General features: G+C 44.6%; 1 protein-coding gene across 1 annotated transcript; it reads right to left on the bottom strand.

Annotated features, from left to right (window-relative positions):
- Positions 1-1964: 1964 nt before the first annotated feature.
- Positions 1965-7991, bottom strand: ogfrl1 (opioid growth factor receptor-like 1). The gene is made up of 7 exons (XM_047030127.1): positions 7614-7991; positions 6905-6985; positions 6723-6801; positions 6169-6247; positions 5416-5482; positions 4868-5013; positions 1965-3509 (listed from the first exon to the last, which is right to left on the bottom strand). Exons 1-7 carry the CDS (start codon positions 7794-7796, stop codon positions 3017-3019), a joined length of 1128 nt encoding a protein of 375 aa, XP_046886083.1. The 5' UTR covers positions 7797-7991; the 3' UTR covers positions 1965-3016.
- Between the last annotated feature and the right edge of the window lie 6836 nt (positions 7992-14827).

The following is a 14827-nucleotide window of genomic DNA, read 5'->3' as shown; positions in this document are numbered from 1 at the left end:
ACTTAAGTAAAAAATAGTCGTTGCTACAACCTGTTGTAGAGTTTTAGTAATATGTCACCCATGTCTGGTGATGAAGAGGCTCAGCTTGGGTAATTCCTTCCAGTAAGCACACACACACATCAATGATGCTGGCACACAAGTTCAGCAACACACTTTCATTTAAAACTATTCCATTGAATATATAATCCATGAGTGGTAAGTGTCAGGCTGTTATGAGATGTTCTGGACTGCATGGTCTACTCTGCAGGGTAGCCAATAGAGAGAGACTATATGCCCATCTAAACCACACACACACACACACACACACTGACACACACTCTGAGTCACGTTCTTTGCCCCAGTGCCCATTCCACGAGGCAGCCGCCTCATTCTGTCAGTATGAATCAGCGCTGCACACGCACACACACACACACACACACACACACACACACAAACCTTAACACAGCACAGTCCAGGCTTACCCAACACAGACCCAACACAACCATCTCATCCACAAAGACCCAACACAATAATCTCATCCACAGAGACCCAACACAACAATCTCATCCACAGACACCCAACACAACAATCTCATCCACAGAAACCCAACACAACAATCTCATCCACAAAGACCCAACACAACCATCTCATCCACAAAGACCCAACACAACCATCTCATCCACAAAGACCCAACACAATAATCTCATCCACAAAGACCCAACACAACAATCTCATCCACACAAACCCAACACTGAGAAACACTGCTAATCAAACATTGATCAACCTCAGCCAACCACGATAAGGCTGGAACAGGGTTCATATTCAGAGGGATTTATATCAGTAATGTATTAAAAGAAACATTCAGTAAACTGTTAAAGACAAGATGGTAAATGTTTTTTTTTTGTGTGTGTGTGCGCGCTTGCACAATGTGTGATCACCACTTACTGGATATCACTGACAAGGTGTATGACAGTTCATCTGTGTTTGTGTATACCTTTACTCACACACACACACATTCAGTTAACACCAAAGCTTCATCAACCAGTATATCAGAAGTTTTATATTGCAAAATAAATACATTATTAACTCAAATTGTGTCTTTTTCCATTACACCTGTTTACATCATGTTTTATCCAAAGAGATGTATAGCTGGAACATAATTAAACGTAACGTAAAGATTTTTTTTCTCACAGTTGGAAGGCCTGGACGCTGATCTATTTCAGATTCTGTTTAAGCCTAGATTTATAGAATATTGTATAGAAATGTAGATTAATGTTTGTTGATAGTTCAACTGTGAATAGTTACCCTCTCATTCCATGGAAAATGTATCCTAATAGATTCCATATTGTGACTACAAACATCTCTTTTAAATTACAGTCCTGTATATTTTAAGAAAGAGATTCGGTAACCAAAATTAGTTCTTTACTTGTTTTTTAATCAGCCGTTTTTTGAATACAGTGGAAGCTTCATACAAACCATGAACAGTTGTACAGTTTACAAAACGGACAGAAGTGAACCTATGGACACATGTCCAAAGAGAAAGACGTTCAACACACGTTGAAGACAGCATGTATCTCTACAGAGACCCACATCAATCAGCCCTGACTCCAAACCACTGGCATTTACTGCACTTGAGATTGTGTAGTGGGTGAGAGACTCAGACAAAGAGAGAGCTGGAATAAAATAAGAGGGGAAAGAGAGAGTGAAACTGATACAGAGAGAGAGAGAGTTGTATCAAAAGAAGAGGGGAGAGAGAGACAGAGATAGATAGAAAGGGAGAGAGAGAGACGGAGATAGATAGAAAGGGAGAGAGAGAGACAGAGATAGATAGAAAGGAAGAGAGAGAGCAGGAATGAAAGAAGAGGGGAGAGAGAGATGTATTTTCCAGAGTGAGAGCATGTCCCATATATAGACGTGTGTGTGTGTGTGTGTGTACAGTATTTGAACACATACAGTACCTGTGAAAAGAACATACATACAAACTCTACAATTTCACATCTTCTCTATTTAATAGAAAACATACCGTTTTACTGTATAGGCCTTTTCATGTCATCTGCATTTTGGATTCAAGTAATGATGCTACAAACTACTCCCACATTCTGGAGCACTCAGAACTGAAATGCTACTCGAGCCAAAAGGAATTCTGGGATTATTTGTTGTTCAAGGTACTGGGTATCAACTGCAGTACAAAACCACTACAAAGTTGTTGAAGACACATATTTCAAACTGCAAATAAGTAACAGATAGAAAAATAGGCACTTAATAAACACTACGCACACATGCACACCCCATCCATACATAGACACACTATGCAAACACACACATACATCCTACCATCCATTTCATCACACACATCATACCTGAAAAACTCTTTACAATTATTTCAGAATTGCCTGACTAGTGCGAGTTAAAAACTATACGCAAATTGGTAGCCAATCCCCTCAATTACAAGGTTCAACAGCCAATAGGAAGATCAGTTCAGGAAGCAACCAGGAAGTCATTTTCATGAAACTTTTCAAACCCTAACCTCTGATACAGGGTTGGATATCACCTCTCCCAGGGCTGTCTAACCTGGAGAACAGTCACTATCCAGCATCTCACTCAGGAAGACAAGGATTGTCAGAGGAGCAAGATTCCATCCAGAAACCATCTTATACACGCACCTGTGTCTCACTCCAATCATCCAATCATATCACTTGTTTCTATCATAAAACCAGTGTTGTGTTGCTCTACGCCCCTACCTAAGGCACCCAGCCTGGTCAGAGGAGACTGTATGATCATAGCTGAGTGCACGCTATCTATATATATAAAAAGAGGAATAATGTAGGAGTGAACAGGGAGTAATCACAGATTAGAATACAGTTTCAGATTGTGCCTGCTACTAAACACAGATTTTAGTCCATAAAGGCAAATAAAAGACAGTATAAGATAATATTGCTACAGTGAATACCCCACTCCCATCCCTACTCTCCCATCCCCCACTTCTCAACATATCTCTCTCCTACCAGAGACTAAATCATTTAAAGCCCTTCATGTTCTACAGTGGTACAGTCTCAACGTACTCCCCTCCCCTTTCTGGGCCCCTCCCCCTCTCAGTAGACCCCTCCCTGGAGGTTCTGGCCCCGCCTCTTCCTCCCGCCCCGCTCTCCACCGAGTCCTGCTTCCCCATTGGCCTGCGTCCTCGTGGGAGAGGGTTATGCTCCCGCCCCTTCCTCTCCTTCTCCGGGGTGGGCTCCGCCCTGGCCCCGCCCCCTCCCCCAGCCCCTGGCCTCCTGGGCGGTGGACCCCAGAGGAAGGCATGGGCGGGGCGGTAGTGCTGGCGAGCGTAGCGCAGCAGGCGACGGCGGTCGGCGGGGAGGCGGACGGTGTAAACGTAGTACTCCAGGGCGCTGTGTTGCATGCTGGGTAAGGTGGCGTGGCACAGAGACTCCTCCAGCAGGAGGCGCACCAGCGGACGCTTGAAGGACTCGAAGCCCAGCTCACCCAGGGACTTGAGGATACGCGTGATGCGGAGGTAGTTGTGCTGGGATCTGGAGGGGGAGGGGGAGGAGAGGGGGGTGAAGAGGGGGAGGAGGGGGGGTGAAGAGGGGGAGGAGGGGGGTGAAGAGGGGGAGGAGGGGAGGTGAAGAGGGGGAGTTCAAAAAAGACTAAAGGATACAGAAGAGAGAGCTGTCATGTAACGACACTTGGATGGAGGGATTGAACAGAGAGTGGAAGGTGTTGATGAAGAGAGATGTGTGTGTATGTACGTGTGTGTGTGTGTATATACGTGTGTGTAGTAGGGGTGTCACGATACCAAAAATTCAGTAGTCGGTGCCAATACCATTAAAATAACACGATTCTCGATGCCAATTTCGATACCATGGTAAAAAAAAAGAGGATTGTCTAAGATTCCATGTAGGCTACTTGAACCATGAACTTCTTTAAAATATTTGAAAAATAGCAAAATGTCCTACAAGGACATACAAAACATGTGCAATAGAGCATAGCACAACATAATAAAGTGCAATTAAGCCATTCAGCTAACAAGATGAACATGACATGAGTTTACTTTCTAAGTTATGGGCTAACGTTAAAACTACAGCTAACCTAAACTATGTACATAAGCCATTGTAACACACGTGCCCATCATCTCAAACATCATGTAACTTGTATTTTAGTATGACAGATTAAACAAACAGAAAAAGAGCATTCTTTGGATGTATTCAGAATTTCGCCGCGACTTCAACGAACATTGATTTATTTTGTATGATGCCAGATGTTAGCATCGGTGCTGCGCCTCCTCTGGAACTGAATCAGAACTTGCCTTTAATTCTTTAAACAAATCCAGATGACGATCGCTCAGGTGCTTAGCTAAATTGGAAGTATTCCCCCTTGGTCTAAAGACTGCAGTAGCATTTTTTGCATAATGGCTTCTGCGGATTAATTATAACGCCACGGTCATCTGCCTCAAACGCAAACTACTTTTTTTGCGTTTATTGTCAACAAGTCGAAGCGGGGCGATCGCTAAAGCAGCATTTGTCATCTTGTTTTTCTTAATGTAAACATCGACTGGAACACTCCTGAAGGCGCAGCACCGATGCTAACATCTGGCATCGGCGCTCACGGTACTTACGGTGCTTCAAAAAAATGGGCATCGTCGGTGTTTTGTTATTTTAGCATCGGAAGGTACCGTAAGTATCGGTTCTCGTGACATCCCTAGTGTGTAGTATGTATGTGTGTGTGTGTGTATGTACGTGTGTGTGTATGTACATGTGTGTAGTATCTATGTGTGTGTGTGTGTATGTACGTGTGTGTGTGTGTATGTACGTGTGTGTGTGTATGTACGTGTGTGTGTGTATGTACGTGTGTGTGTGTATGTACGTGTGTGTGTGTGTTTGCTACTCACTCATTGAGGTGCTGGAAGCGTTCCTTCCAGTTGGAAGCTCTCGCTACGTTCCCGCTCTTATCCAGCAGCTTGATCCCGTAGAAGTCCAGCATGAGGGAGTACACCTGGAGGAACCTGCGCTTGGCCTCGCGGGTGCTCTGGAACTCCTGTCCACGAACGGGCAAACACAGATCACAACTCCACGAATGAATATGAGCTGTAGACCAGAAGACGGTGCAGCTGCGTGTGAAGCTGAGGTGTGGTAACTGGTGCTGTCATTCATGTTGTAGAGCGTGTGACTACAGATCCAGAGGTTGCAGGTTCAAATACCCCCTGTGTGTTGCTTTGGAGAAAAACGTCTACTGTATGAACACATTTTCACATTAGCATTTCACATTTTCACATCCACATTTACATATTTGTAGTATTAAAACGTGTCTACTCTGTTGTTTTTGATATTGTGTGAGTATTGTGACATTTTTTGCTGAACTCATTTCCTCACTGGGGACAAAATAAAGTTGTATTTACTCATTTCTATTTACTTATGAAGTTTGTTTTCCAGTCCTCACCTTTATCTCCTCCTGTGTCAGCTCCTGAGCGTAGAAGTTAAGCCCTTGTTCTCTTAACGGGAACAGCCTGAAAAACATCCACATGTTAAGGTGACTGTGTGTATTTGAGCAGGATTGACATTCTATTTAAAAAAAAAAATTGGCTAGCCCCCTCTCTCTCTCCTCTCTCTTTCTCCCCCCCCCCCCCTCTACTCTCTCTCCCCCCTCTCTCTCCCCCCCCCTCTCCTCCCTCTCCCCCCCTCTCTCTCTCCCCCCCCTCTCTCTGTCTCTCTCTCTCGTCATTGTACTCTTTCCTTGTCTCTTATTAGCCCACAACAGAAGGTGCTAGCCACCAGCCACGTGCTCAGTTCTGTTCAGACAGCCACTAATTGATATTATGCTAATGCACATCAGGTCTGTCAGGAAGAGGGAAGGGGGGGTGAGAAAGGGAGGAGGGGGGAGAGGATTGCACATTGAGTGAGAAAGCAGGGAGGGATTGAGTGAGAAAGCAGAGCTAAAACAGAAGTAATGAGCAGGATGAGCAGGCGAGGTTGGCTGTGAATTCCTGGTGTGAGATTGTTGTTATCTCCATGGTTACTCGTGACCAGGACGGCAAGACATGCTGACGACACTAAACGTGCCGAGTGTGACACAGCAAGACCGTCCTTGATGAGGACAGGACAGCATAGACGGACACAGAATATAGACACACAGGTGGAATACAAACATGTAAAGGTAAACACACATACAAACACACACACACACACATCTCACCACTGGATATAGGTGTGATTGTGCTCCAGTTTCTCATAATCTCCCCTCCAGGTGTTCAGGATCTCCTCTATGTAGACACCTGGAGACACAGCAGGGGGGGGGGGTCTGCCTTAGCCACACAGCATGAACACACACACAACATGTGTACCAGCCTACATCCACATCAGTCACCAGCCTGTCTGCACTGGGTTTATCACCAGCACATTTGACAGAGTTGATCTAACACCACTAGTGATGATTGGACTCGTTGAGCGTTTAAATGGGGGCCTCCTCTCATGAGATGGACCTGTTCAGACCCCCCTGTTGTTAAATGAACTCTTACGTTTCTAGGTGATTGAAAGGAGCAGCAGCATTAATCGGAAATATCCGATTAACACCCCGTGTTCAAACAACAGATCTGTTCCAACATGACCTTCAGCCTATCAAAACTCTCCAAGCTTGGGGACTGAGTTTATAGGCTGTGTGTGTGCGTGTGTGTGTGTGAATGTGTGTGAAAGTGTGTGTGTGAAAGTGTGTGAGAGAGAGAGTGTGAGTATCTGTGTGTGTGAGCTCACCATCTGGAACCAGGGGAATCTTGTTCAGGTAGAAGCGGAGGTTGCGATAATCGTTGGTTTGCCGAGACTCCTTGTAGTTCTACACAGGAAGCAAAGAAGAAGAGTCACAAAAGCAGTGTGTGTAGATGTGTGTGTGTGTGTATAGATGTGCGTGTGTGTGTATAAAGGTGTAAATGAACTACCGGGTAGCTGTGACGATATTTGTAGAGATCTCTCGCAGCATAAAAGCTTCTCTTCATCTTGGTGGCAGGAGATCCTGACAGCTGAGAGAAAAGAAGAGAAGATAGAGGAGGGAGAAAGAAAGCATGTTAGGCTTCACACGCTACAAAGCTCAAAACTATCTATCATGTCTCCATCTCCATGACTCGATCAACACTGCAAATACCCATAAGATAATAAACTAGGTTGGCTAGTAACAGAAATGGGGTCACTTTACTGGGCCACAATGTCTGTCAACCCTTCCCTGAACTGAAAGGTGCAGAAATAGCTTCCTGTCCTTAATTGTATCTGGATGACTCGGTTTAAGTCAAATTCCAAACTAAATTGTGATACAGTATAGCAAAAAAAAACATTGAGCAAAAACACATCGGCTAAATAGGCTATGGGAAATGACATTGGGAGCCAAAGGGTAGATGTCACCTTAAAGAAGGCACTATATGGATATGATTTTATATAAGCTTTGTGCATTCAGCGGTGTGTATATTATGTCTGTTTGAGTGCCTCATAACACGTTTACCAGTTATTATTTTCACGTTTTGTTGACACTTCTTATCTAAACAATGCGCATCACCTTTCCTTCCTCTGTCATTATTGGCGTCCCAGGGCTTTTTGTTAAATTTCTACAACGATAACGCAGCTTTTTATGCTATTAGTGTAGGCTGTGCCATTAACCTGAGGGGATATGTCCGTTGGATCGGCGCATTTCCCCGTATCCGTCGGGCTGACGGAATCCGAAATCCCGCTGTCGTTGTCTCCCGGTTGCTCGTCGCTCTCTGAATCCGACCCCCATGTAGAGTCGCATTCCTCCACAGTGCTCGGCTCCTTGTAACGCCAACTGCCCATCAGATTTCCCATTTAACTTTGCAGCACAGAATCGCCACCGTTCTCCGTGTCCTTAGAATCTACATATTGTAGTTCTGTTGTCACGACTCAACGTCTTGTAAGACCCTCTTTAAATGGCAGAATGAGGGTATTTCCAGCACTACGCGCTGAACACACCCGCGATGCGTGCGGTGACAGGATAAGAAACGGTCTCACGTGACATAGGGACAGGAGGTTACGGGCATCAGCCCTCAACGGCATCAGCCCTGGGCCCAACGTCACTAGGAATGCTGGGAAACAACATAAAGCATCCGTTGCACACATACGATTTTTTGTTGTTGCGGGATTGAGTATCGTTATTAAGGCCATCCCATCGTAGGCTAGGTAACCAGACTGCAATATACAGTTTCAATCAATAATCCATGTTCAATCTTAAAAAATCATGGAGTGAAAAACGTGTCAAAGGTGACAGCTGAGTTTTCCAGCGTTGGGGACGGCAGATGATCTTGCCGGTGTGACTGCAGGGATCAAGGTTATGTGACTGTAAGCCAAGCATGAATAACCAGTGACACGGTCATATAGGCCTATTCACCACTAGAGAGCGGTATAGCCACTTGAAAAAGTTCAATTTCACTAGCCGGTTCCACTGCATCTTTTTCATTAGATTTTTTAATAGACTTTGAAGTTATATATAGCCTAACGTTGTCACAGAAGCCGAAGAACTTTAGACTTAGTGAGTATAATTGAATTACATAGATACATACATTAGTAGCCTGCTATTAAGATCAGTGTTCGATATAGGAAAACCTCAAATGTAGACTTAAAATATGTATCACACTGACTGACGCCGACCTTACATAGCGATCACTCCAAGTCACAATCAGCTGACAGTTGGGTTTGAGTAAGCTTTATGAAAAAGAAGATTCCATTATTAGTTTTCAAGACGCTTTAACCTACTTGTATTATGGTCCGTTTAGGAAATAATTCAGACTGTCCTTACACAAACACTTACGAAACACATACACATTCACATAGGAAACGTTCATATGAAATCAAAACAGTTTTGAAAAAACTAAAAACGTTTTTGTGTCTTATTGTTTGTGGAAAAAGAAGTACCAAAAATAGGTTAAAAAGGTTAAAAAATATTTTCGAAAAAAAGTTTGCAGCATTGATGAGTAGCCTACTTGATGGGGACTCTACTGTCCTCTGTTTGTATTCTGCTCTGTGTTCTCCTCTCCCCTCTCCTCTTCTTTCAAGGGTGAACATAATTCATTTATTTTTAGTCAAAATAACTTGAGTGTTCCCACTGACCCCAGAACTATATTCTATTTGGTGTTTGTGTGGCATCAGATTAAAAGGATCGTGCGTTCTCTCGTAGAACATCTCCACTACGCAATTTGCGCAAGCACAAACAACCTTCATGGTTTGGTGCAGGTTTTAGGAAAATTGTCCTGTTTTACAATCTACCGCTAGAGAGCACCAACTACCTTCTGAATTGTAATGTCAGCGAGCGTCCACCAAAACTCCTTGTTACTGTAAGCACGACAGAACTTCCCGCATGAAATCACACACCCAGTGATAATACAAGCATCAATTTAACGTACTCTTATCTATTATTTCTGTATCTCTGACCCAAAATAAAGAAGAACTCAAAACTAACGACAAGACTAACGCAACATCCTAGGCCTATTTATCACGCATTCCAGAGATGGATTGATATGGGCATTCAGTCACTTCTACTTAGGTTACGTAGAAAAAGCTATAGTGGAGTGGAGTAGACAGCGTGTTGGCAGTTAGAGAGGGTGTGTGTAAAAGACAGAGTCAGAGGCAGTAGATAACCAGGTTATTGTCAGAGACTCGGTGACAGCCAGGATGAAGGCTACTGGAAGGGAATACGACAGGTCATTAGTCAGATAAAAAACAAAGGATCGGCTGCATGAGAACATAACATCCCCCAGTGGAAATAATAGAGGCACAACACACACTTGCTTGAATTTTCAGTCATATTCACTCCTGTTATTTCTCCATCACTTTCTAAACATATTCCAAAAAGCCACACACAGTACAAATGCACAAGATATAACTCTCTCTCACACACACACTCAAATATACACAAAGAAACAAAGATTGGTGAGCTGTCAATTTTGCTCAATGTCCACATCTTAACAGTACTAGAAAAAAGAATTAATTTCACACATAAGTCTGATGACACACAGGGAGCATGGACCTCTCCTGGTGAAAGAGAGACACAGAGAGTGTGTGTGTTTGTGTGAAAGAGAGAGAGACAGAGAGTGTGTGTGTTTGTGTGAAAGAGAGAGACACAGAGAGTGTGTGTGTTTGTGTGAAAGAGAGAGACACAGAGAGTGTGTGTGTTTGTGTGAAAGAGAGAGACACAGAGAGTGTGTGTGTTTGTGTGAAAGAGAGAGACACAGAGAGTGTGTGTGTTTGTGTGAAAGAGAGAGACACAGAGAGTGTGTGTGTTTGTGTGAAAGAGAAAGAGAGTGTGTGTGTTTGTGTGAAAGAGAGAGAGACAGAGAGTGTGTGTGTTTGTGTGAAAGACAGAGAGACAGAGAGTGTGTGTGTTTGTGTGAAAGAGAGAGAGACAGAGAGCAAGAGAAAGAGCAAGGGACAGGTAGGTGAGAAAGATTGATTAGGTGTGTATATCCACACAAGGGTGTGTATGTGTGTGAGTAGCTGATAAAAGCTGTTATAAATGTTCCCCTGGGCCAAGGTAAGATGGGGGTGCAGGTGTACACATTAGCATGAACATGTTAATTACCTCTGCTGCCTCTGGAGAACTTCCCTACACAGAGAAGCACGAGTCTGAGAGAGAGAGAAACAGAGAGAGAGAGAGAGAGAGAGAGAGAGAGGGGTGGGGGGAGAGAGAAAGTGGGAGAGAGAGACAAAGAAAGAGAGAGAGAGAGTGGTGAAGGGGGGTAGAGAGAGAGAAACAAAGAGAGAGATAGAGAAGTATGTGTGTGAGGATTTTGTGCTAATGATAGAGGTAATAAAATATTGAAGAAAAGAGAGAAAGAGAGAGGGTGGGGTTGTATATGCTGTATGTGTGTGACATGTGTGTTTGTGACACAGAGAATGAAAGAGCGAGCGAGCGACAGAGAGAGAGAGAGAGAGAGATAGGGGTGTTTAGATATGTGCTTGAGGTGTGTTTGTGAGAGAGGGAATGATGGATAGAATACAAGAAAGAGATGCAACGTAGGTGTGCTTGTTATAGAGAGAATTAAAGATAGCGTGAGAGTCAAGCAGCTGTCCCATTGTGAGAACAGTGAAGGTCTCCATCCCTCCAAGATGAGGGGAGAGAGAGAGAGAGAGAGAGAGAGAGAGAGAGAGAGAGAGAGAGAGAGAGAGAGAGAGAGAGAGAAGAGAGAAGAGAGAGAGAGAGAGAGAAGAGAAAGAGAGAGAGAGAGAGAGAGAGAGAGAGAGAGAGAGAGAGAGAGAGAGAGAGAAAGAGAGAGAGAGAGCGAGAGAGAGAGAGAGAGAGAGAGAGAGAGAGAGAAGAGGCTCAGCAGGGACTCAACACTGGCTGCATTGAACGCACCCTAATGAAGCTTTCCACTTGGAGCTGGGCTCAGAGCGTTCCCCAGGTGAACAACATGCCCCAGTAGGGAGGGTCACACATTGGCAGGGAGACCCAGCAGCTTCCACAGGGAGACCCAGCCAGCTTCCACAGGGAGACCCAGCCAGCTTCCACAGGGAGACCCAGCCAGCTTCCACAGGGAGACCCAGCCAGCTTCCACAGGGAGACCCAGCCAGCTTCCACAGGGAGACCCAGCCAGCTTCCACAGGGAGACCCAGCCAGCTTCCACAGGGAGACCCAGCCAGCTTCCACAGGGAGACCCAGCCAGCTTCCACAGGGAGACCCAGCCAGCTTCCACATCTCAAACAGAATGACAATGAGCACCAACAGACAAAGCCCACAGGCATGTGCTTCTCACTAGGCAGGCACACACACCCGCCCGCCGGAGTGAAGTACTTCTTACGGACGTCCAGGCCAGAGGCCCATACAGTAGAGGTGTAGAAAGGGTCCTGTCATCGGTGGGACACTTATGTGGTTTCGACAGTAAAGGTCCGTTTTGACCGCTTTGAATGAATGCGTTGTGTCGTCGTAGGTCATGTGAGCCAAGTGTACCCTCCCTCAGCTCACCTCCTTTTGCTGGGTGAATCTCCTTATGCCTTTTATGGGTTAGCGGTGGCTGAGCTAGCCAGTCTCTCATCCTGTCACTCCCCTGCATGCTTAACGACTAGGTGTCACAGTAACAGATTGCGGTGTTGCAGACAGTGACCGGTCAAGAGCCTTCGAGGGCACTGGCGTGAACGCTCGCCCCTGGAATGCATTCACTTCCTATACATCAATGGGTCCTACGCGGGACAAGGCAGTCCATTCACATGCCTGTCTAAATCACAGGTCTTCATCAGTCTTGAGACGGGGCGAAGCTGAGCTTGGTGAGGCCCTGTTGGAGGTGACTGGAATCTGGATGGGCACATAGAGACACCAACACAAGCTAGCAGAGAACACAGACGTGTAGCCTGTACACACACTTTGAAAACACACACACACACATTTTGTGGACACATAGGCACCCACACACACACATGAATATGTAACAGAAAGGCAGACAGGCATACTCTCTAGCCAGGACTTCACACACAGACAGGAATCTAGCTGCCTTGGCTGAGAGGAAATTCCTTTGTTGTGTAAATCTGCCTGGGTTCTGCCTGCGACTCCAGGTCACCAAACTCCAGTTTGTTTTGGGGGCCTGCCCTGACTGAGCGTGTTGTTTCCCCAGACACAGCTCTGATGTTGCAGTCAAAGTGGTTGTGTGGTGTTGTCAGTTCATATGTATTTTAGATTCAATTCAATTTTTTTCAGTGTATTTTAAATTTTAATTATACTGAACAACATTCAAAAGCAAGGGGGGCAGTGTGTGTGGGGGGGTGTGTGGGTAGTGGTGGTGAACGTCTGCCAACAAATAAACTATATCTGTTTTACCTTCGTACTTCTTTGAGTCTTTCATTGTCTTTTTGTGTTTGTGCTACAGACTCCAAAAGGACTGTTGAAAATAGAACTAATGTATGACCTCTTTGTTGCCGTACTTTCTTTAGTAGTTTTCAAAGCTCTAGTTTCTGTACCGATTGCCAATCCAGACTGAAAAGCCCTGAACAATCACGCTCCAAAGATAGAATTGAGCGGTAAATCAAATGACAAATTCTCATTTTATGAATTGAACCTGGAATTGTGATGAAATTTCGAGTTAATTCAATTCAACAGTTGCCTTTTCATGACCATAAAATAGCGAATGTTATCAACGGCAAGCTTTTGGACAATTGAGTCATAGCCTACTAGGGGAAAATGTATTAGCTTCCCTCCAATCTACACAAGCGCACGGAAAGAAACTCATCTCTATGCTAATGGTGTTGACAAATGCGTTATAGAGTTACCATTTGTTGAGTCGATTGGAATTGTCTTCAAATTGAATTGAACTCTAACTTACTGCTTAATCGCATTCCGTCCTGATTTATGAGATGAAGTCGCGCGGCTGTCCGCGGCTCTTCTGGTTGTGTGCAGGAAACAGTCTGCCGTCCTACTGCTTCTTGACAAGCAGTGGCGATTTTAGACTCTTTTTAGGGGTGCTCAAGCGATCAGAGGCAGAGTGGGGAGAGGTTTACAGACCCATCTTACATCATCTAGTTAGAAACAATTTTAATACAATTTAAAACATCATGTCTATTGGATGTGTGTTAGCTTTACAGTAAGTGATGCTTTTGACTTGCTTTTTAAAGTAGTTTAACACAAGTAATCCCGTTTGTTAAATTGTTTTTTATGATGTATGCTATACAAAAAATGTCTTTATGGTTAAAAGAACATGACATTGTTTACATAAGCACAGATTCTACATAGATCTAGCCTCTTAATTTTGCTCTCAAAGTGCACCAGATTCATGCGTTTAACATTTTCTTCTGAAAAGCATTCCCCCCGGACCACCGAGGGTCGGGGGTTCGCCGTATCCTTCTCACCTTTTCCACCCCTGACCTGTTTGCATGCCTGTTACTGTATTAGCAAGGGGACACCTTTGCACCTTTGCAAAGCACTGTATTCCTGTCACATTCTCATTGGGGGCTGAGCACCCCTAAAGGTCTAATCCTAGTATCGCCTCTGCTGACAAGTTATTCAACTCTTTTTTCATGGTCCCTATTTTCCTTTTTTCTCCACCCTTCACTGTTATTATGTAAAGTATTACCATAATGACAAATGGCAGAGTGACTAACCCTCTCTCTCACACACACACAGTCAGAGAAAGTGTGTTTGTGTGGTGCATCCATTCCTTCGTCTAATCAGGAAGTCCTTGCAGGAGGACGAGGTGCTCTGCTCCAGCCGTCAAACTCATCACTCTGTGTCATGTCTCCATGTCTCCAAGCCCCAGTGACACTGACGTGATGACAGATAATAACCATCCCCTGGGCTAAATCAGCAGAGCATATATATTCAACTCAAACTACCGGAGCTGTGTCACGACAGACAACTGCTCTCCAACAACCTCACATCACGTTAACCCCGGCAGTGAGGAGCACTGTTAGGCTATACTGTTTCGCTGTACATTTCGTTGGAACTGGGTACTGGCAGTCTGGTCAAACTGCCGTGACTGACAGGTATCCATGTTGACAGGACAGAGCCAGGAGGTTACAGGGCTGCATCCAGAAGACAGGAGTGAGTAATTGACTAGTCATGGTTCCACAAGGAGATTTGACATTGCTGTGTCCTGATTTTCTTCCATCCAGTATAAAGAAATGACAAGACGTGAATTGTGTGCTGCGCATATGAAGGGCGGTCTTCAAAGTAAATCGAGCTTGGGAGCTCATTTCGTGAAGGAAGACCGTTATCAGTGTATTTACCTGAGACTGTGGTCTCTCGGTGAATCCCTCAGGATAGGCTGTCTGCTCAATACCTGGTGCTGTGCCAAAAACAATATTGAGGTGTATTAAAGTATAATGATGTGAGAACACAAACACACACACAGGTAGATACTTGTAATCCAAAGGGGAAATTG

The sequence above is a fragment of the Hypomesus transpacificus genome, chromosome 11 (genome assembly GCF_021917145.1).
Source record: "Hypomesus transpacificus isolate Combined female chromosome 11, fHypTra1, whole genome shotgun sequence".
Lineage (NCBI taxonomy): Eukaryota > Metazoa > Chordata > Actinopteri > Osmeriformes > Osmeridae > Hypomesus > Hypomesus transpacificus.
Note: the sequence above shows the minus strand (reverse complement) of the source record. Positions and strands in the feature narration are given on the sequence as shown.